Source organism: Mercenaria mercenaria, chromosome 1, assembly GCF_021730395.1.
Source record: "Mercenaria mercenaria strain notata chromosome 1, MADL_Memer_1, whole genome shotgun sequence".
Lineage (NCBI taxonomy): Eukaryota > Metazoa > Mollusca > Bivalvia > Venerida > Veneridae > Mercenaria > Mercenaria mercenaria.
The window spans coordinates 2,948,547-2,973,617 of NC_069361.1; the positions used below are offsets into that span (position 1 = coordinate 2,948,547).

Below are 25,071 nucleotides of genomic sequence, written 5' to 3' on the forward strand. Positions count from 1 at the left end.
TGTGACTTCTGTACGTTTATGTATTTGCTGAGTGAGAGTGGCTTTCCCTGTTAAATATTTCTCTTTGCTTTTTTTCACTTTCCCCAACACCAGCACCCTTTTATTTATCCCTTCCCAATGTTTGTACTTTGCATATAATTAAAATGTACTTGTTGTTGGATTTTAGAAGCAACCCGTCTGCTATATTTTTCCATTACAATTTTTTGTTGTTGCGAGTCTACATTGGGATGTATGGCTCTATGTCTGTGTTTAGAGTGTTCTTTGCTCCCTTGCCTTTTATATTTTAGTATGGTTTTAAGACACACCAACTTAAATTCAGAGCTCCCTTTGTTTCTTTGTGATTGTATGTAAGAAATTTAGATGAACCCCGTCAGGATACGAGTTATATGACCCAGGGAAGTGCCTACGCCTTTAGTATCTTGAACAATGAAAGGATTCAGTCGCTTAGGTGACTATGTCTTATACTAGCTGACAAACGAAATAGAATGTCCTTTGTTAAAACGTTAAGCTGGTGAGACCAAATATCTCACATATAGAATTTTCTTCTGGCTACCTTGCCTAAATGATTCGTGTACCAATGATTTTTATTATGAGCTAAATAATTTCAGTGATTGAGCAAATCACTAAATGGTTCAAACTAACAATCTTCAATTAATAATGATTAGCTCAAACTCCTATAGGCTAGAGACTCTATACTTGACTGGTCATTTTGCTGGTTTCCGTCAGACAATGTTTTTGAATCAACAACATACGAGTCCTATCGTATAGATGCTCGGCCTCTGTCCTCTTAATTGAAGTTGCAACTCTAAATAATTGTCCTGACTCCTGGATGCTCAGCGCCTATATGCTATCACATGTAGCATTCAACTACCATATAGGTATATCCCCGATGCATTGCCTGTACTTCGCCAATAACGCTGAACCGTCTATAAGCTGGAACTCTACTACTCTATGTAGATTACCAAACTCTGGGTCTCTGTCTCAGCTTCCCGATGCTCAGCCTATATTTGCTATCATCTATAGCATTCAACTACCTTTAAGGTAAACTCCTATGCGCTGGCCCTATACCTCTAAACCTTGTTGAAATTCTGCAACTCTTCTTTAGTCTTTGAACTCCAAACGTCTTCTTTTTAATAATTTATCCGCCCTGACAAGGTAGTTGCAATAACCTCCTTATCAAGGTACTGGGATAAATTATTAGTTGAATCCTCGATGTGTCTTCTTCGATCGCTGGATACCGAATGCACCTACCTATTTATACTTCAGCAGACGTGCTATTTATAGAACATTTTTCTGATTGGTCCAAATTTAAACATAGCGTTTTACAACGAGTAAGGTCAAAGGGAAGTAACAGTTTTCCCATAGACTTACATTGTAATGTTTTGGGTTATTGCCCTTTCCTAACATTTAAACTTTTGATGCCACCTTCCCAGGGTATAAGAACTATTCAAGACCTAAAAGAAAACAGCCAGAAATATACGTTGACCATCATTTTTGTGCACTTTTTTCACCCGCAAGTCAGTAACCCCCAGTCGGGCAGTGAATTTTTGTTTACATTTCATGAAAATACCAAATCACTAAAACAAGCAAAGTTTTCAAACAAAATACACTTCAAATATTTTTTCCTCCATTAATCATGGCTTAGAACCTCAATTTAAGAAATAAAACAGTTTTCAAACATATTCAACAGATATTTCACCAATGAGAGACCACTTTACATCTTAAATATTGGTCTCGGAATACCATATACTTTTTCAACCAATCAAAGACCCTGTTAGTTATTTCCCTTTGACCAGTACTTGCTCTATCAAATATCTGGTTCCCTTTAATTTTTGTAATAGGTTATAACACACTAAATAGTTGTTGTTCTTTATTCTATATAAAATTGACCTATTTCCAATGACCACAGCACACATCAGGACCCATTTTAAATTTCTGTAACTTACATTTTCTTGAAGAATATTGTCAGTGCTAACTAAAAATCAAAAGAAAAGTGGGGGTCATGCTTGATGCAAGAAAAATAATTTCAGTCAAACACACAAACTGCAAAATCAGCTAAAAAATGGGACCCCAAATTACACTGGTGGTACTATGATCTAAGTTTCCATGAAAAATTTTGTCATGTTGTTATTTCATTATGAAAATGCTACCTACATGTCAAGCATAGATCTGTCATGTGATTTTAGCAAAAAAAATTGCAAAGAAAATAAGGAAAACAGCTCTACAGAGCAAAAGAAGTGAGGACTACTTGTATCCGCCATTATGCGACTACCATATTTTTTCGCGCCATTTTTCTATTTAGTGTCAGTATGCCTAATATGTTGGGATCGAGCTATTCACATAATGAACCCAAATCAGCCACAAATGATCCAAATTCTTATTATTTACAGCAATTCAACAATAATTATAGCAATATAGCATGAAAAGGGAGTCAGACACTATCTGTGCTGAATGTGTTACGTTATCAATATATCAAACATACAAATTATTCTGACAAACCCATCCATATTGTGATCTATAACACATAATTCATGTGACCATACTTTATTTCCCCAGAACAACATTTTATTAAAAGACTTTTACATGGTACATCTGCATTATATGATATACTACATATTATTATAACATCACGTAAGCATATAGTTTTCAAACATATTAACATAATTATTTATTCTAACACTGCACGCTCTATTCCCCTATTAAAGAAAGAAGACTGGATCTGCGTGCGTGCGTGCGTGCGGGCGTGCGTGTGTTTAAGAGATAGAGAGAGAGAGAGAGAGAGAGAGAGAGAATATTGACATAACACCACTGAATACTGTAAACAAATCGGGATAGGAATTACAAAATTTTATACATGTATCTTATAATACGAAATACTTTTCCTGGGATGCAACATTTGTACATTTTCACAATCAACAAAGCCTACATACATGCGTTTATCATTATTAAGGTAATGTTCACAGCATCATCAGTTGATACTGAATGGCAGTTAGCACATAATTGATTGTTACAACCAGTTTCAGTTTTACCATTTAATATTGTAGTAAGCAGCATTGACAAACATCTAACTAGAGATCTTGCACTATAATTATTTACAGATTTTGTGTAAGCTTTTTTGAATACGGGTACATTTCCACCCTCTGTCACAAGACTCTAAAATAGAATTATCACAAAGATAAAAGCACAATACATCTACATAATGTTACATACAATTCAATTTAAAAGATTAAATTTATGTCTCAAAAGTTAAATAGATATGAAAAAGGAACATCATTCGAGAGTTTTGGTTAGTTTGCTCAATGTGTTCTCTTATTGCAATCTATCAATTTGACTCCCTTCAGTGGTATGAAATATTGAAATATTAAAAGAAATAGTTCGAGACGGTCGGACAAAGGTACAGACGGACAGACAGCCAGACTGACGGGACAAAGTGATTCAAATATGGCCCTAAATTGAAGTTCACAAAACAATTTTCGCAGTGGTTTACATGTTTTTCTACCTTTAATATAACAATCATAATATCAGAGTATCCCAAAAATTGTGTACTGTTAAAGTAATACTAAAACATAGTGCTATTAGATAACACAAAGTATTTGCATTATTGAAACGTTGGAAGCTTACAAAACATGTTCAATTTTTTTCATCTATACTTTGTAATTCCGTTATCATTAGAATGCAAAAAAGGACAAAAAAGTTTATGTTATCTGCAGACATACAAACGTATGTTATTTCGATAGAAAATTGTTATATAACTGTAATATTATAGATCGGAATATATCTTATATCAATTTTACGAATACTGATGAAATATGTTAAATGTATTATAATTGTTTTCAAAAATATGAAAAATGCATGCAAGTTAACGGGGAAAATGGTTTGGTACGTCAGTGGACCGACCGGAAGCGTGTAAGAACCATTTTGCCAAATTAAGGAGGTTTCAATCAATATTTTGTGATACCGTAATATAAGTGATTATTCAATTGTATCAGTGAATGAGATATTAACGATAAACTGACATTTATGAGGAGTTTATTAAACACATCAACGTTATCTGAAAATTTTAAGTAGTAAAGTTAAACTTATAATCTTAAAAACAAATATCTCAACAGATATACCAACAGAAATACTGGATTTTGTATCATTTTATTTCCGTTAGTATCTAATATTTTGCTGTCTAACAAATTGAAAATATAACGCACAACATTTGGAAATGGAAAAAAAAAAACTGTTCAAAACTTGATACTGAGCGAGAATGAATTGATTAAAATATTCTTTTGTAGGGGTAATGTTGCTAAGCGTTTTTTTTTTATTTATATAAAATCGATTTTAAACTCTTTGTGAGTTATGTAATATTTCATAGAATGAAAGCAAATCTCTTCTGATAAATCTAAACTGCTCAGGATAGCACATTCATATGTCATTACACATTATGAATGATAAATGAATTTTACTTTATTAAACAATTGGTATTATAGGAAATATAATGGTTGTATGAATTGAAAACGTGAAATAGAACTTTAGAAAATGACAGACGAAACGGACGCTACAAGAGTTAAAGAAAATTTAGAAATGGAATCTAAAATTTTGCAAGAAAATGATTTTTTATCTAGCAACAGCACTCAGATAATATACGTAGAACCAATTGGAGACGAAAATGAAGTATCACCGACACTAGATGAAAATTTAGAAGTGGAAGTGGAAGAAGCTCAAGAACCGGAACAGAAAATACCAGACGATCCTTCTGATACCTCTGAAACACAACAGTATGTGATAAGTGATGTAGAAGATATCGAAAATACACCAAGTGATTCAGAAAGTTCAGAATTCTGTGACTGGGATAGTCCTGCAAAGCAAGGAACAGTAAACAGCGATGAACACAGTTTTAGAGAAGAGAACAATAAACTAAGTGCTTCGAAAATAACCGTTCGCTCATTTTCACCCAAACAGGAGTCATTGAATGTACCAGCTTATCCAACGCTACTGAAAGATGATGGACGAGAGTCGGCTGCATCAAATGTCCGCATGGGTTCGAAACTCTCACTTTTGTCACAAATTCCGCAGCGGTCTGCGCAGCTAGATTTTGATTTTACAGCTGTACAGATGCCAGTAGTTGAGAAAAAGGAGGTTCCCATATATGAAGATTCGTGGATTAGGATAGCAATACCGTATCTACCGCTGTGGGTAGCTGTTCTCTGTCTTGTGCTCAACATTTTGATATCTGGATCAGGTAAGAATTTACTGTATCGCTTGTAACAAGTAGTTCTCTGATGACCTGTTACAACTGAATATTAATCAAACACGCTCTAGCAAAACGTCCGCAATAGCAATAAAATTTGATTGTGGACGCTTTGGTCGAGGGGCTAGGACGCTTTCCTATGGAAGTGAAGGTCCCGGGTTCGATTCCTGGTTACTCCTTCTGTCCTTGGGCAAGGCACTTTACATGCGTTTGCCTTACTTGACCCAGCAGCTGATTGCAGGCGGTAAGATAAATTTGTTTTTTACTGTTCTTAAATAGGGTCGCTCAAATGCTCTACAGAGCTTATGTTAATTGTTTCACAAAGCGACGGTAAATAATATTCACCTTTACCTTTACCTTTATTTGATTTGAAACCGCAAAACCTGACACTTTATGCTGTGACATTCGTTCTTTGTCTTTGGCTTTTCTTCAAATTCTGACACAGCCGTTTGAAACTGCAGCAACGACAATCTCTATCATAAAGCCAAAGCATCCAGCATGACTGCTGTATGTCAATTATCTTAGGTATGTTCTTTCCATAGAGTGCTTTACATGGGAGGCTTTTTATATTGAATGTCAGATAATAAAATGCGATAAAGGTTTATCATTTTTTCCGAGTTTGATAAATTAAATGTGTAAAGAGACACGTGTAAGACTGTTATTATCACATTGTGACATTTTAGCTTCTTCTTTTTTTTTTTTTGCTCCACAGAAACATTGAAATTTCTTGTTTCTTTGTGTATAATAGAAGTCAAACATGTAATGAATCGATTCATTTTCAGGTACAATCTTAAGCGGATTTTGTATTCTCTGTTGTGCAAAGCCGCGTGTACCGCCAAAGTATGACCCAGACCCTGTACTTCTTATATGTGCGAACACATGGGTGGGTTTAGCACAGCTTTTCACAGTTACCTTTTTGCTGGTGGGATGGTTCTGGAGTATCGCCTGGGGGATCCGGATGGTCATTCTCTCCTGTAAGTATGAAGCATATAACAACAAAATGAAATGCTGTGTTTGAGGTAATTAATTAGTGGACAGAATGTATTAGTATAAGTAGATATTCAGTTTGTAGCTTACTAAATATGAAATATACATTGTCAGTAAATTCCAGTTAGTGTAAGGTAAATAGTTTTTCTAAAATGTTTAAATACATGAGCATCTCTGTCTATACTTGTACTCGAATTGTATCAGAGTAGAATAATAAAAGGTAAAGCATTTTGGTATATCATTCTGTCAATATTCTAGTTGTAACGGAAAATATTGTTTAAACATGAAAGCATATTTTGGTACATCTTACTGTCAACTGCCAATAGTTACAAAATACAACATTGTAACAAAAAAGAATGTTCAAACAAGGAAGCATTTTGGTTATTCTCAAATTCTTAATTCGAGAGATTACCGAGACGGTATATAAAATTAGTGTCCACCACAAATTACAACATATACGATATGAAATGATACATATATTATACAACATATAGGCCTACATTGTTCAACATTATCAATTATATCTTGTTTCAGTGGAACACCGACGTGAACGAGAAGAACTATTGAAAACACAGGCAGTAAGTGCGTTCAAACACTCTTTGGCGATCAACAAGCTTTATTAGCTGAAAATTCTTTGCATTTCCGGCAGTGTTAAATCCGTAAGACAGTTGCATTTTTTTGACGTAAAATGTGAATACCTTGTCTGCATGACTATGTATGTCAGATTTGCACGGTTTGAAGTTTGAAATAATTTACTTTTGAAACAGATTATCCCAGTGTATAAAAACATGAGGTCTGATTAACCAGGTTTATTTAGGTAATTGATTATGGCGCAAACTCGCAGATAGGAGGTTTCCAGGAAAATGTATATAGAAACGTATTTTGCGCACGAAATGCCTTGCATGTCGGATCTGATTGGAACACCCACAGAAAAATTTAACATATTTCATTAAAGAAAATTTACTGCAGAAAAAAATAACATTGTACATTTTTCCCATCGGGAAAGTGACTTTAATTTACATGGTCTATTACATTCAGTTTGCTGTTAGACATATAGATGTTACCAATATTTTAATGTGTCTATCTTCGTGATAAATGGACCCTGTCGTTCTTTGCAAAACAAGAGCATATGTATTTTCTAAGCTTTATGGAAAAAGGTTATTTGTAAAAGTTTTTTTTTCTATTATTGATATTCATTATAAATATGTTTTGTTGATGGCCGAAAAAAAAGTATTCCAACGTACTTTACAGAAAACTACGCGTATTGTACTATAGATAAGGAAATACCCACACCTTATTTTATTCTATTCGATCATACTGACCTCACTTAAATTAAATAAAAAAAATGTAGTTGATATGGAAATAAAACATATTTTGGCTTCAAAATACTGTCATTTATCATTATGCCAGGTTTCATGAAAATAATATATTTTGTACTTTTAAAATTATCGCAGGATCTCGGTTTTTATGACGGATGAACTGACGGGCAGCCGGACGGCATGCCAGTCCCCTCCGGTGAATTTAATAAAATCACAGTGATTGGTCAAGTTCACTGTCTAATCCAAGATATTTTTATACGTTACTAAATTAAAGCACACCAATTTTAAAATATACCACAGTTTATTTTTCTTACTTTTTTTGTAAAAGACGTGCATCTTAGGTTTCTAAAATACTTTTTCATAATAAGGACATTGGTTTGATACTTTTGTGGTCGCGTGTCCAAATTTGGAAACCCCACTGTTTTGTATCATTATACTGGTTAAAATCCCCACCCCCACCCCCACTCCCGCTATCACCTTCATTTTATTGATCAAATTTAAACTTGTCATAACGGCAAGGTAAATAAGACAAAACTATTGAAACGCACCTGTTATGGTATCATTTTGCTAATTAAATGATCTGTTACGTAATAAGGCTATAGAGAGGATATTGACACTATATGGCGGGAGAATGGGAGCTTATCTCGATCGTTAACAATGAGACTCATTTCTCTGCTGAGATCAATTAATTTATATCCAGCTTTCAATATAAAGATGGTATCAATCAATATGATGTGATAATATTTTACTGATGCTGTCATTCTGGATCTGTGAAAGGGATATTGAAGAAAACTAATCTAGCGCTAATTAAACATGTCAACATCATTTTAATCTGAAAAGCTTCGTTTTTTACCTTTTCACGTACTGGTATTCTTAGTGGTGTTTTAAAAACAAAACATGCGGGCTTTTTTGCAGTGTTATACATACGCTTTAAGGATGAAATACAAATTCTGTGCGCAACGATTTCAGTCTGAATAGAAATATTTATGAAATAACAAAAAGAGAAAAAAAGAAAAGAAAAGAAAAGACTATTGGATAACATTATAATGGAAGTATCATGCATGTTTGGTTTATGGAAAATCAATTTTGAAATTGTACTGAGTGATATTATATTTCATAGACTGAATACCAGACTCTGTGGCAGAGTTTGTAATGCTTGAAATAACACATTTATATTATGGCTTTAAAACAAAATATTTATGATAAATATTGAATGAATATTTTAAATAGGTTGTGTGTTTTTAGTTTAATGCTGTAACATCAAAATTAAAACTTTAAACTAGAAAGTGAAATAGCACTGTAGAAAATGGAAGAAATGAAAGGTCCGGAAAATGTTAATGAAACTATGGACAAAGAATCTAAATTTATCGAAGAAAATGATATTGCTAGAAGTAGTGTTCCAAATATGGAGATGGAAGTAGTTGGAAATGAAAAAGAGATATTGAAAGGTATACCAAATGCTGTTCAGACAGTAAACGAAGAAGTGGAAAAATCTCAAGAGCAGGAATTGAAAACACCAAAATACTCCGCTAATGTGTCCGAATTGCGTCCACCTGTGATAAGTGAAATGGAAGATGTCAATGATAAACCAAGTGATTCGGACAATTTAGAATCCGGGGGTTGGAAACGTCTCGCAAAACAGGAAAAAATGAATGGCGGAGGACAAACTGTATCTGATGTAAATGATAGAAATGGTTCGAAATTTGAGACCAGCTCATTTCCAAGAAGAAAAGGGTCTCTCAGCGTACCAGCTTTTTCAACGCTACTAAAAGATGAAAGGCGAGAGTCGACTGTATCAAAGAGCTCGAAACTGTCACTTTTATCACCGATTTCGCGGCGTTCTGTGCAACTGAAGACTGGCTTTACAACTGTACAGATGCCAGTAGATGAGAAAAGTTCGGTTCTTCAGCAAGAGGATTCCTGGATTCGAGTAGCAATACCATACCTGCCTTTATGGGTTGCCGTTTTGTGTCTTCTGCTTAATATCCTAATACCTGGATCTGGTAAGAATTTTACTTTATTAATTGAAAATCGTGTAATGATCTGTTTCAGGAGAAAATTGATCGTCCGTAGACATCTTTGCAAGAGAAAACATGCCAACTCTAAGCGAAATACCATGTTATCAGGAAGTGCAAAACACAAGTTGCACAATATCACTCAAGACCATTCATTCACAAATTATTAAGACGAGAAATCGGAAGATACCGTACCTTACTTTTGATCAATATCTATCAGACACAGCTTGGCTGGACACAATCGCTTAAAATAATGACGCCATTCAAAGTTCTTAGAAAAAAAGCCAATACAGCATCATTTTGGGTAAATTATTTGTCAATATGCGAATCATAACAGACGTAAAAGCAGTTTAGTAAATTATTCTGTCAATACTCGAATTGTACTGACAGATAGAATAATAAAAGGGAAAAGCATTTTGCAATATTCTTTCAGTAACAGAAAACAGAGTTAAACATGAAAGCATATTTTGGTACATTTTACTGTCAACTGCCAATAGTTACAGAATACAATGTTTAAAGTGTACACATTTGGTAAATTATTTTCTAAATATTCGAATTTTAACGAAAAGAATGTTCAAACAAGGAAGCATTTTGGTTATTCTCAAAGTCTTAATTCGAGAATCGTAACATTATAAATTGTTTTAATTAGAATACAATTTGCCAAATTATTCTGTCAATATACGAATCGTAACAGAATAGAGTTTTTAAACGTAATTTTTAGCATACAATTTTTTTTGGTCAATATGCGAATAGAAGGCATTTATCATAAATGTCAATTATTCTGTCAATATGCGAAAAGTAACAGAAATAAATGTTTAAAGTTCAATAAGGCTTTCAATTGTATGTTAAAAACAGATTAAACAGCTGACTAAATGAATGTTTTGCATAATAACATGGTAATAAAAGCGCTACTTTTAATACTGCCGGAAGTGTCGGAAATCAGAAACAATAAATTCAACAAAACTATCAACCATGTTCATTAATATGCAAACCTTTGACAAATATTAGAGAAAACATTTATCGGAAATGGGATTTAACAAGAATTCATTACATCTTGTATTCATAACGGAGAATGTGGCAGCCATATTTTGAACAAAGGCATTTTGAGCCTTTAAACGTTTGGAATAATTTTGTTGAATAATTTATCAATATGCAAATCTTAACAGAACTGGAATCGTAAAGGAGCGGACAAGAAGACAAAATTTTAACAGCCACTAAGTGATTTTACCTCGACAATGATGTCCATACTGTGCTGAGACCTACCAATTATTGCTTACTTTTAACCCCGTGTATACATTTTTGTATTTCTTCTGGACAATTTACCAAAGTATTATTTTTAGATGAAAAGGTATAATTCTCAAAATGAAATTAAAGTACGTGTGTACGTGTACGGGTCCGTACCTCTAGACAGTATTACAGATCACTGTCTGTGGGACAGTACTACAGATCACTGTCGAGTGCGACAGTACGATCATTCTTTAATAAAAAGATTATCGCTTATTTATCGCTTTAATTTCGTTACAAATGCAAAACAAACAAGCAAATTCGATGAATTGGTATCCCCCGCCGAAAGGGTTTGTGGTGAGGAATGGCCAAAAAATATATCCAGCAAAAAGTTAAGGATGTTACTAAGAAGCAAATAATTTCATTTGTCAAAATCAATTTAACAGAAAATGAATGTTCTAAGTGTACATAATAAATGTATGTTGTGTTGATCCTGACTAATTGAATTATTTTGAATGGAATATGTTTACTGTAATAAAGTAAGCTTTTAGAATTAAATGGAGTTATTTGAAATGTGAGCTTGAAGTGTAACTAGAATGAAATATTGTCTTCGTGTAGTTTGGCACCAAGTGTTGCTATTTAACATGTACATTTGAACTTAAAAGAACAGATGTCCTTAAGAGAGCACAATCAAGTAAGATATCTTGAACATGGCTGGCGGCGGGGTGAGTGTGGATATTGAAGGTTTGAACATTTAAAAAAAAAAAGGAATGGAATTTTTTTATTTTTTTTTTTGTGGGGGGGGGGGGGGGGCGGGGGCGGGGGGTTGACCAAGGCAAGGGGTACCCAGGTGGGGGTACACAACCTCACATGTTTATAATAAATGTTCATAGGAAAGAATGAAAGTGAAATTCTACCAATATGGCTCCGGACGTGGAATTTTCATTAAATCAAGGACAATAACTCTAAGGAAACTGACCAATTAAAAAAATGACGGGCATCATCGAAGTATGTTGGTTCATATTTATTTCAAGTTTCATGATATTCTACCAGCTTGTTACTGAGAAATGGCTGCAGACGTGGATTTTTCATTAAATCAAGGGCAATAACTCTAAGGGAAATTAACCAATTAAAAAAAACTTGACGGGCATCATCGCAGTATGATGGTTCATGAAATTCTACCTGCTAGTTACTGAGAAATGGCTGCGGACGGACGGACGCACAGGCGGATTTCATATTTACTAGACTTTTTATACTTTGTTTTGAATAGTAAATATCAGAGAAACACCAACCAAAACACACTGAATCGGATGATTACAATCAGAAGGACAAAATGATATTAAGTTATATTAAAATAAAATATTTTAAGCACATTATTTAATATTTAATTTTCAATTAAGATCAAAGGTAGTTATGTTTTACGCATGTTCAGTAACCATTAAATAAGCACTTATGATATGAAAGTTCCACAAACCTTCTAACTAGTGGTGCCGATTAATTGATTATTGAACAAACTGTTCTCAAGCGTATCAAAAACTTAAGTGAAATTTATTTGAAATGTGACTAAAATGAATTTATAAAAACAAACTTTATGAGATTAAAAGGCACATACGGCATCCACTTGTGTTGTATTTATTCAAATATACCTGCAAATCATAAATTCATAAGGATATATGAAACAAGAGTGCCAGAATGTCACAATATACGCCCGTCACAGCAAATTTCTTTACTCTGGCTGCTGTATTGCAAATGAATTTTAATTTTGTGGTTGTTTAGTAATCATTGTAAGTCTTTTGTTTTCCTAAGTCCACAAAAAAAATTCCTTACCAGGTAGAGAGACCTTAAAATACACCTAAAATTTGAAAGTAGCATCTATGTTGTACCACAGAAAAGTGGTCTTGGTTTTTCCCTATGGTCAATTATAAAAAAGTTACAATATAAGTTATTTATAGTAACAACTAAGGGAAGTTAATCTTAAAAAAAAAATCCAAAAAAAAAAAAAATCCAAAAAAAAATTGTAAGTCCACATAAAAATCTTTACAAGGTAGAGACTGGTCAAAATACACCTCAAAATTGGATGTAGCATGCATGTTGTACTACAGAAAAGTGGTCTCGATTTTTCCCTACGACTAGTAATGAAGAAGTTACAATATAAGCTATTTATAGTAACAACAAAGGGAAGTAATTCTAAAGAAAGGAACTGTGCATGACACTTCCTCTCATGATGGTGTATAATTGTGCCAAGTTACATCAAAATCTCTCCATGCATGAAGAAGAAATGCTTCGGACAAAGTCATTCTTGTATCTGACCTTTGGCCTCTAAATGTGACCTTGACCTTAGACCTAGGGACCTGGTTCTTGCGCATGACACTTCCTCTCGTGGTGGTGAACATTTGTGCCAAGTTATATCAAAATCCCTCTATGCATAAAGAAGAAATGCTCCGGACAAGGTTTTCATTCTTGTATCCTTTGGCCTCTAAATGTGACCTTGACCTTAGACCTAGGGACCTGGTTCTTGCGTATGACACTCCGCCTCATGGTGGTGAACATTTGTGACAAGTTATATCAAATTCCCTTTATGCATGAAGAAAGAATGCTCCGGACAAAGTTTTCATTCTTGTATCCTTTGACCTCTAAGTGTGACCTTGACCTTAGATCTAGGGACCTGGTTCTTGCGCATGACACTCCGCCTCATGGTGGTGAACATTTGTGACAAGTTATATCAAAATCCCTCTATGCATGAAGAAGAAATGCTCCGGACAAAAGTTTCATTCTTGTATCCTTTGACCTCTAAGTGTGACCTTGACCTTAGACCTAGGGACCTGGTTCTTGCGCATGACACTCCGTCTCATGATGATGAACAACTGTGCCAAGTTTCATCAAAATCCCTCCATGCATGTAGAAGATATGCTCCGGACAAAGTCATTCTTGAATTTGACCTTTAACCTCTAAGTGTGACCTTGACCTTAGACCTAGGGACATGGTTCTTGCGCATGACACTCCGTCTCATGATGGTGAACAACTGTGCCAAGTTTCATCAAAATCCCTCCATGCATGTAGAAGATATGCTCCGGACAAAGTCTGTGGACGCCGCCCGCCCGCCCGCCCATCTGCCCGCCAGGGGCGTTCCCATAATACGTCCCGTTTTTCAAACGGGCGTATATTAATCACGTATATTTATGAGCTGCGATGGCCTAATCGATAAGGCACCTGCCCCGCAATCGGGAGGTCAAAGGTTTGAGCCCTGTCAGAGGCGGGACTTGTTACTGAAGAGAGACCGGTTGGTGAGCCGTCAGCTAGTTAAATAATGGTTACCGATTGCCTGGTGCCTGGCATTTAAAAAAATAGGAATTGGGAAGTAATGCTGTTCACTGTATGTAGGTGTCTCATAGGCAGATTTGGCTGACCCTTCAGCCAAAAAAAGATGACACTATAATAAACAAGCACTTTACTTTACTTTAATTTTAACTTATTTGTGGCATTGTAGAAAGAGCAGAGACAGATACTTTCCATGGGTGTCTGTAATATAGATTATAATTAAAGAGCTATCTTTAACCACTATAATTGCCGGTTTTTGTGGCTTATCTACGACGATGAATAATTAATATATTATTTGAAAGAACGAACCATTTAGATTGAAATTTTTGTGAACATTTTAAACTGTTGCTTCCTTTTCAGTTGAAACAAAATTGAAAATATAATTTAGCCACAATACCTGGAAATGTGAGGTGCGCACTCCTCGTTCATTTTCCTGGATTTATTTCTCTCAGGTCACAATACATGACAACATGAGGTTAACATAATATTACTTAAACATGTGAGGCAACAAAAAGGCATAGAAAGAAATAATCGTTATCGTATACAATAGTAGATAATAAAAAACATGATTAATGATATATAGTTGATATACGATTATCGCGAGAGGATACATTTTACTTAAGTCTAACTTATAAGTAGCGTATAAAATATATAAATGTGCCATATGTGGTATTAATATTCTCACTGCGACATCTATAAATTTAGCAATTATTTCCTTCACAAAGAGGCATAGCTTATTGTATTCAGGCACATTTATTTTTGCAATATTCATTAAACTACTGGTCTTGTTTACATTTGGTCGTGTATAATATTTTGATTTAAGAAAATGTCTTCTTCTTAACCTAAAATACTGGCATTCAAATAAACAATGGAACTCATCTCCTATACTGGTGTTACATAAATTACATATTCTCAAATTATAATCAACTGCATTCCAGCTTCCAGTTTCAACTGGCATCTTATGATTTCTAGTGCTAAATTTTATCATAAGCTTCAATAGTTTTGACGGTGTTTTTAACAAATAGTCGTCAAATTTAACATCAGTTTCAAATTTAAATAATTTATCAATTTTACATTCACTTGAGCTGTCTTCATCGGAATACCACTTGTTTAAAAACAAATCTGACAATTTTTGCTTAATGGCGGCTGATATCCAGGTGTAATTTACAAAATCATGAGTGTCCCATATCTTATATAATCCGCATTTTATAAAAAAATATTTCTAACATTTTTAATTCATTCAAATATGCGTACTGGAACAGGATTTGCGTACCTAAAATGACTTAGCATACCGGTAATACTGTAAGACAAACTAGCTAATTTATGACAAACAGGTTTAAATAAGCCCAGTATGTAATAATTCTAGATTCAATATCTATACTAAGCGGTTTAACACCTGTCTCACCATAGACCATAAAACTGGGTGTTGATGACTTAAGTCCAAGAATATATTTCAAAACTTTCAACTGAACTCTCTCAATTACCTCAATATTACCAAATCCCCAAATTTCACAACCATATAATAAAACGGGTTTGACAGTTTGTTAAAAAGATCTATTTGCATGTCAATAGAAAGGTAGTGAGACTTTGCCTTCTTAATGAGACTATACATTGCCTTTGTTCCTTGTTTAGCAATTAACTTTTCTGCATTGAAAAAAAAAGAACCACTTCTGCAGAACAAAATACCTAAATATTTATATTCATTAACAATTTCTAACTGTTGTACATTAAAACCAAAAGTATAAATCATATGTATTCCCTTCGAAAATACTAGAATTTTGGTTTTAAAAGTGTTAAGGTTTAGTTTTCATTCATTGCAATAAGCTGCGTATATGTTTAAAGCATTTTGTAAATCCCTTTCTGATTCTGACACAATAACAGTATCGTCTGCATAAAGAATAACAAAAAGTTTAACAAAGTTCAACACATCATCATAAAGTTGGTTTGACATACAGTCAATACCTTCAGCTATACCACTTTTTACAACAACAAAAAACAACATGCAAATCATTTAAATACAAAGAAAAGAGCAAAAGCGACAAATTTTCGCCTTGACGAACGCCGATTGAGCAAGAGAAAAAAACTGGATTTTTCCCCATTAACATTGATTCAGGACTTTGCATTGGCGTAAATACTTTTCACCACTTGCTCTCCTCGGCAATCCACTACAGTGTTGTCTAGAGGCACGGATCCGTTGACAATTCCAAGGTCTTTGGGTTTTCTAATTTTTATTTGTTTAGTTTTGTCATAATATCATTTAAATGTAACAACATCGCTTGGGAAATGAAGTTATCGATCATTGCCGTATCATTTTCAGAAGACTTAAGCTTATTCGGTTGTAGAAAAGTTTAAGCACATTTGTAAATAACATAACGTAAGCCCAATACTAAAAACTGATCAATCTTAACAAAAACTTTTTTATAGCTGCATTATGTGAAAGCACATCTGTTCTGTATGTTTACAGAAAAGTAATGTATTATGAATAGGCTGTATTGCGCTTTCAAAATTGATCAATATTTCAATAATTAAATTTTGATATAAAAGTTATATTCAGGCACGCAGTCTTATTCCAGTTATAGATCAGCCATTGACACTATCGTTTCGTACCATGAAAAAAACAGTAAAGATTAAATGTCAGTGTCTTTGACTTGTAATAGCCTATTTAGTTTGGATTTCTTTTTGAATAAACCACGGAAGCAAAGTTAGTTTGCCCTGCTTGTTTGTAATATCACATATTGCAGACTTTCATAATGGTAGTAGTAGACTACTATATCACATACTGCAGGCTATCATTATTTAGTTTCCCACTGTATCAAATATAGCAGGCTAACATAATAGTAGTTTGCCACACCATCACATACTGCATGCTTACGTAATGGTAGTTTGCCACTGTATCTAATCAATTATAGTAGTAAACCACTATATCCTATACAGAAGGGTATCATGATGGTAGTTTGCCACTATATTACATACTACAGGCTATCATAATGGTAGTTTGCCACTATATCACATACTACAGGCTATCATAATGGTAGTAAACTACTATATCACATACTACAAGCCATCATAATGTTAGTTTGCCACTATATCACATTACTGTCGGCTAGTATAATGTAAGTTTGCCACTATATTACATACTACAGGCTATCATAATGGTAGCTATAGTTTGCCACAATGTCACATACTACAGGCTATCATAATGGTAGTAAACTACTATATGATATTCTGCAGGCTATCATAATAGTAAAAACCTATGTTATTGTCATATTAACTGATCCGGACTAGAGATATGAACCGGAGACATGAAAAGACATTATAAATGGTAATATGACAATAATTTGCCAGTCCAAATATGCTGTATTGTATGTGCCGGTATATAAGCTATGAGTGAAGCATATGTTTGTGAATGTGATATATCGCTCTGACTGTATACCTTGGCGCCTTGCCATAACTGGATATTAGCCTTTCAGTGCTTTTTACAGAGGTTATTGATGTGAATTTGACAATAATATACCAGTCCCAATGTGTTGTACTGTATGTGCCGGTATATAATCTATCAATGAAGCATTCTTTTTTTAATGTAACATTGATAGTGTAATATGCTGGTCTGACTGTATAGCTTGGCGCCTTGCCGTAACTAGATACTAACCTCACAGTATCATAATGGTAGTTTGACACTATATCAAATACTACAGGCTTTGCATTCTATCACATACTGCAGGTTATCATAATGGTAGTTTACTACTGTACCAGACACTGGAGGCTACTATAACGGCATTTTGTCTCTATATCAGATATTGCAGGCTGTTAGTTAATTGCATACTGCAGCCTTTTGTTATGTTAGTTTGCCACTTTATCAAATACCGCGGCTACCGTTACAATAGATTTCAACTTAACTACACAATACAGGTTATCATTGTGGCATTTTGCCACTATATCAGATACCGCAAGTTATCATAATGGCTATTTGCCACTGCCAGATACTGTAGGCTACCATAAATGTCACCTCATACTACAGGTTATTGCATTGCCGCACTTGCACTATATATATAGCCATGTACTGCATGTTATTATTATACCAGATCATATACTAGACTGGTGGACGCATATTGGTCGAGAGGGCTAAACCACTATGGAGGTGAAGACCCAGAATTCGATTCCTTGCTACTCCCATTGCGGTGTGTCCTTAGGCAAGGGACTTTTTCACATTGCTTTAGTCGACCCAGTTGTAAATGGGTACTAGCAAGTTGCTGGGGGTAAGGTATAATAGGTTTTAATGGTTCTTAATTTGGGTCGCTTAAAAGCTCTACACAGCTTATCTTCATTGTTTCACAAAGCGACGATGAATAAAATTTACTTTTACCTTTGCAGATTCTATACAGACTAGCACAATGGTACTCTTCTGACGAAAGTTGGAAGAAGCGTTTTATTTTTTTTTTTTTTTTTTTTTTTTTTTTTCGTCACAATCAATTTGTTTGTTGTTAGTTTCAAAGTATATAAAATATAAGAACATGTTTATTTATAGGTACAATCTTAAGCGGTCTTTGTATTCTATGTTGTGCAAAGTCTCGTGTGCCACCAAAATATGATCCAGACCCTGTACTTCTTATTTGTGTGAACACATGGGTGGGTATAGCACAGCTTTTCACAGTTACCTTTTTGCTGGTGGGATGGTTCTGGAGTATCGCCTGGGGGATCCGGATGGTCATTCTCTCCTGTAAGTATGAAATATACAAAAGATCGATTGTATTTATTGATAGATAGGTAGCATATCTGGATGTCAGTAACAATCAAATAAATGCCCTCTTCCTTTCGATGATTTGTGTTATTAAAATATGTATAGATAGTAGCTCTTCCTAAAATTAAATTAAATTATGGAAAACAATTACATGCTTATATATAACATTCAAGACCGAGTATAATACTTAATCATGTTTTGATATTATCATTTCGAAGCATGTTTTTCAAGATTTTATGAAACATCTGATTTAATTTTCATATACCTGCTCTTGCAGATAGTCCTACCTATTAAGCCATTGATAGATATTTAATCCCAAATTGTAACTGGATTATCGCAAGAAGAACTTCTGTAAATGTAAAAAAAGTTGTAAAATATATGCATATTGTATGACATCAGAAAGTATTTTAAGTCTAATAAAATAAGTTCAGATCCACTATTTAAGCTGAAATTTAGATATAATATTGTTTGTACGATATCACACATCATATATAACAAGAAATATCTTTAAAAATGATGGTCGGCGAATTGTAATAAGGAAAGAAGTTTATGAATTTTTCATCTAACATTCATCTTTCATCTAACATTTTTCAAATTGCAAAACTAAACACCGCACTTTAACAATTTAAATGGTTCTCTTTTAATTTTTCGCAAAGGTTTCGTAGGGTTGCAATTTTGTTTCGTTTATCCTTAGACGAATAATTACAGCAGTAGTTTGATGAAGATTCATGAAGCGGTTCATGGGAAGAGGTCATTAAACGTGTTTATATTTTTAGCTAAATTGGTCCCTATCCCCATTAGTAACAAAATAGCAGGAGACCTTACGATATTGTTACACATCGAGTTTGATAAAAATCCATTACATTTTAGTGGTTAATGCGAAGAAAGGCATATCTACTTTTAGCTATAGTGGTCCCAAATAGGGCCCAAGTTCCTATATAAATAAATTTGGAAGAGGACCTTATAATGATGCTCCAGACCAAGTATGACAAAGATCCACCAAGCTGTTCATGAGACGCTGTATAAAGGCATTTCTAGTTTTAGCTCTAGCAGCCCCTAAAAGGGGTCAAATGTCCCAGCTGAACAAAGTTGGCTGCGGGCCTAATAAAGATGCTACAAATCAAGTTTGATTAGAATACATGAGAAAAAATCAATTAAAGGTCCATTACTAAGGGAAAGTGAGTTGGCAATTTTTTTCATAGCCAGTGATAGACTTCTGCAAGACACTAAATAATGAAGATTGGCAGGTCAAAATTTACAGAAGGTCTTTGGAACTCAAAGAAATGTATGTGTATTATGTTAAAATTTCAATGAATCGTCAGAATGACCCCCAGGTCTTTTTAACTTTCTTCATACTTCATAGAAAAATAATTGTACATATACTGCGATTTATTTCGAATTTCTGCATACCAACTTTCATTTTCCAATAAAATGAAATAGTTTCTGTGCTTTTTAAAAGAAATTAAAATGTTCACTTTCCTTAGTATTGGACCTTTAAAGGATTTTTTTATTTATTATTTTTATTTATTTCTAAAATAGGCCAATGATCCCGCTTTAACAAATGCATATTCGATATTCATGAGTCTTTGGACAATGACGTCACACCTATAAAAAAGTAAAGGTCAAGCAAAACATACAATTGTAATTATTTCAATATTTCTGTTTCATAAGCAAAGTTTGACCGTAGTCATATCACATAGATAAACTGTATGCAGCGTACCTTCATTTCAGTGTAATGAGATTCAGTCATTATATAGCATATATATAATGAAACAGATTTCATTTGAGTTCAATATTTGTATACCATACTAAAGAAAAATATTCATATATAATAAATCAGTTAAATAATTTATAACAAATATATCAAAGCAAACAAGTACTCATTTTAATATGCAATCTGAATAAGTCACAAAAGCAAGAAACCTTTTCATATACAGACGACAATTGTAACAAGGAAAATCTTTTAAAAAGCACTTCTCTACATAAAAGACTCTTATCACACCCTTATTCATGTGATACGCAGACCGTATTCAGCTCTTTCTTTAATTTGATATATGTTGGTATTTGAACAGGTTTTTATCATATTTATTAAACTAACTTATCATTTTGAGATATATCAATATTCTTGCTAAATATACTGAGCCAAAGTTAGCTTTAAAACTGTGAACAGCGTCGTTTAGGAAACGCTTTGTCTACATTTCACTCAGCGTAGCACAATCAACAGAGTGAAAGAAATTGACACTCTCGTCCAATCAGACAGAGTGTTGCATAAATCTTCCATTTTGATAAATTATCTATAATGCGTTATCAAGGAGTTTGATTTGCAAACTGAAGTCACGTGGCATAGGTAACGAAAACGAATTTAGACGGCGTCGCCGAAAAACAAAAAGAAACTATCGATCAGCATTTACCATGAAAATGGACATTACTATGAAACGACCTATCCATTAAGTTGTTGATAATACAGTTACTCCATGCATTGTTCCTCTCAACTTGTGTCATACAGGTGTATAGATAAATGAAAGATAGGATCATTATTTGTGTCATTAATTGATCTCCAGTACTGTATCTAAATACATGTGAACTTAGGTGCACGGGTTTATTATGTATACTTTATGTCCTGTCAGATACTGGAACTTTGTTACGTAAAGGACTTCCACTTGCGAGATTATCATACTGGATTTTATTTAATTAATAACTTTCATATAACAGCAGTACCTAATTCTTAAACTAAACTATATTATCTGTTCTAGATATATCGCCAAGGAAAACAATTTCTTAAGTTTGAAGGACTTAATCCTCTCCGAAAGAGAGTGTTTATAATAAATTTCTATTCACTAAAATTGATAAAATGTTCTGTTTCTGAGATCAATTTTCTTTTAAATTAACGAAGTATAATCCACTTTGATATTATTATTGTGTTTCAGTGGAGCAAAGACGGGAGCTGAGGGAACAGAGAGCTATACAATTGAAAGAACAGGCTCTAAGTGCATTTGGAAAAGCTTTGGCGAGGAAAATGTAGAAGTGAAAACATTTCTAATTATTGACGTACTTTTTCCCCGTATAATATCACTTACTAATAATTATGCAGTGTTTCTCGGAAAATGCCTAAATACGTGTGGTAACTGCATGTGGATCTTGAAACTATTTCTGTTAAGATTGTCTCTTAATTTTTTTATTTATTAATCTCACAGAATTGTTTCTGAATCAAACTCGGTGTAAATGAAAAAATTCAAAGGTCTCAAGCAGTGAACAAACAGCTTTACTGCATATCAGTTAGCTGGAATGTCTCCAGTTGTGGACAAATTGCTTTACTACATATCAGTTAGCTGGAATGTATGCTGCTGTAAAAATATTACAGGTTGCTGGAATGTGTTCAGTTGTGGACAAATGGCTTTACTACATATCAGTTAGCTGGAATGTCTCCAGTTATAACAAATGGCTTTACTACATATCTGTTTGCTGGAATGTATGCTGTTGTAAAAATATTACAGGTTGCTGGAATGTGTTCAGTTGTGGACAAATGGCTTTAATACATTTCCAGTTGCTGGGATATATCTCAGCTGAGAACAAATAACTATTATGCATCTCCAGTTGCTGGAATGTCTTTGGCTGCGAACAAATGGCTTTCATTAATACATCTCTGGTTGCTGGAATGTCTTTGGCTGTGAACAAATGGCTTTCATAAATACATCTCTGGTTGCTGGAATGTCTTTGGCTGTGAACAAATGGCTTTCATGAATACATCTCTGGTTACTGGAATGTCTTTAGCTGTGAACAAATGGCTTTCATGAATACATCTCTGGTTGCTGGGATATCTTTAGCTGTGAACAAATGACTTTCATGAATACATCTCTGGTTACTGGGATTTGACTTTCATGAATACATCTCTGGTTGCTGGGATATCTTTAGCTGCGAACAAATGGCTTTTTTACCTAACAGGTTGCAAGAATGTCTCCAGCTGAGAAATATTTCTAATTGTAGACATACTTTTTTCCTTATATTATAATTTTGTAATAATTATACAGTGTTTCTCGGAAAACGCCTATGTACGTGTGATAACCATTTTGTTTATTGCATAGCTTTCAAGCTCATGTGCATCTTGAAATTGCTTCTATTTAAGACCAGTCTCTTTATTTTTCTATTCATCAACGCGATTGGTCTTTTTTATATAAAATTCTGTGTAAATGAAAATATTCAAATGTTTTAAGCAGTGAACAAACAGATTAATCTCCAGCTGTGAACAAATATCATTCATGCATCTCTAGCTGCAATGTCTCCAGCGGCAGACAAACACCTTTACTGCATCTCCATTTGCTTGAATGCATGCTGCTTTAAACAAATAGCTTTAATACATCTCCAGTTCCTGGAATTTCACTAGCTTTAAACAAATAGATTTAATATTTTCTAGTTGCTGGAATTTCACTAGCTTTAAACAAATAGATTTAATATTTTCTAGTTGCTGGAATTTCACTAGCTTTAAACAAATAGCTTTAATACATCTCCAGTTCCTGGAATTTCACTAGCTTTAAACAAATAGATTTAATACATCTCCAGTTCCTGGAATTTCACTAGCTTTAAACAAATAGATTTAATACATCTCCAGTTCCTGGAATTTCACTAGCTTTAAACAAATAGATTTAATATTTTCTAGTTGCTGGAATTTCACTAGCTTTAAACAAATAGATTTAATATTTTCTAGTTGCTGGAATTTCACTAGCTTTAAACAAATAGATTTAATATTTTCTAGTTGCTGGAATTTCACTAGCTTTAAACAAATAGATTTAATATTTTCTAGTTCCTGGAATTTCACTAGCTTTAAACAAATAGATTTAATATTTTCTAGTTGCTGGAATTTCACTAGCTTTAACAAATAGATTAATACATCTCCAGTTCCTGAATTTCACTAGCTTTAAACAAATAGATTTAATATTTTCTAGTTGCTGGAATTTCACTAGCTTTAAACAAATAGATTTAATACATCTCCAGTTCCTGGAATTTCACTAGCTTTAAACAAATAGATTTAATATTTTCTAGTTGCTGGAATTTCACTAGCTTTAAACAAATAGATTTAATACATCTCCAGTTCCTGGAATTTCACTAGCTTTAAACAAATAGATTTAATATTTTCTAGTTCCTGGAATTTCACTAGCTTTAAACAAATAGATTTAATACATCTCCAGTTCCTGGAATTTCACTAGCTTTAAACAAATAGATTTAATACATCTCCAGTTCCTGGAATTTCACTAGCTTTAAACAAATAGATTTAATATTTTCTAGTTCCTGGAAACAAACAGTAGTTCTAACCCTGACCAAGAGTAGGCTGGAACGGACTTGGAGTTGATATACGGACTGTGTCAGAATCTTTCGAGGGTACAGCAATATAATCAAATAAAACAAGATGCAGTAAATATGAACTTATTATCAAGTAACTGCTTAGTTATGAATAAAAATAACTGAAAACAGATGGAATATTTCAATCATTTTATTTATGTGTTATCTGTGTAAACAACTAGAAGAATGAAAATCAAATAGGCATCTTTTTCAGCAACATCTAAGGAATAACATATTTCTTTGTAAATCTTCATTTAACTTTACCAGTCCTTCATATAAAATAAACATCATTGTAAAGAACTAATAATGACAGAATTTTTTAATTTTGACAAACATCCTAAGTTGTTCTAATGGCCAGAAATGTCTTTTTGTTGGAAAATCAGTATGTAAGATTTGGTTAATAAACTAAATATGTTCTTTTAACATTAATATTGTGTTTGTTTCCAGTACATGATTTTTGGAAAGTTTAATAATGGTCTGAATTGAAATGGCATCAATTTCATTTTATTGAAACATTGTGGCTGAAGTTTACCATGCAAATTCAAAACTATTTAACCTTTGAGTTCTTAAGTATGAAGTGAAATATATTTTTTATCAGGTACAGCTTAAAAGGAAATAAAATAAGAGCTGTCTCCATAGGATGACACATGCCCCCGATGGCACTTTGAATGAATAGTTATGGCCAATGTTAGAGTTTAGGACCTTTGACCTACGGACCTGGGTCTTGCGCGCGACACGTCGTCTTACTGTGGTAAACATTCATGCCCAATAATTTTAAAATCCATGCATGAATGACAAAGATATGGACCGGACACGCCCATCAATGCACTATCATAAAATATGACCTTTAACGTCTAAGTGTGACCTTGACCTTTGAGCTACGGGCCTGGGTCTTGCGCG

The 25,071-nt window shown here is 33.7% G+C and overlaps 2 protein-coding genes across 2 annotated transcripts; both read left to right on the plus strand.

Annotated features, from left to right (window-relative positions):
• The first annotated feature begins 4,026 nt into the window (after window positions 1-4,026).
• LOC123545825 (uncharacterized) lies at window positions 4,027-7,789 on the plus strand. The gene is made up of 3 exons (XM_045332133.2): window positions 4,027-5,227; window positions 6,019-6,210; window positions 6,758-7,789. The coding sequence occupies exons 1-3, from the start codon at window positions 4,525-4,527 to the stop codon at window positions 6,844-6,846; spliced, it is 984 nt and encodes a 327-aa protein (XP_045188068.2). The 5' UTR covers window positions 4,027-4,524; the 3' UTR covers window positions 6,847-7,789.
• Window positions 7,790-8,081: 292 nt separating this feature from the next.
• LOC123545166 (uncharacterized) lies at window positions 8,082-23,668 on the plus strand. The gene is made up of 3 exons (XM_045331486.2): window positions 8,082-9,545; window positions 18,625-18,816; window positions 21,765-23,668. Exons 1-3 carry the CDS (start codon window positions 8,849-8,851, stop codon window positions 21,857-21,859), a joined length of 984 nt encoding a protein of 327 aa, XP_045187421.2. The 5' UTR covers window positions 8,082-8,848; the 3' UTR covers window positions 21,860-23,668.
• The last annotated feature ends 1,403 nt before the right edge of the window (window positions 23,669-25,071 follow it).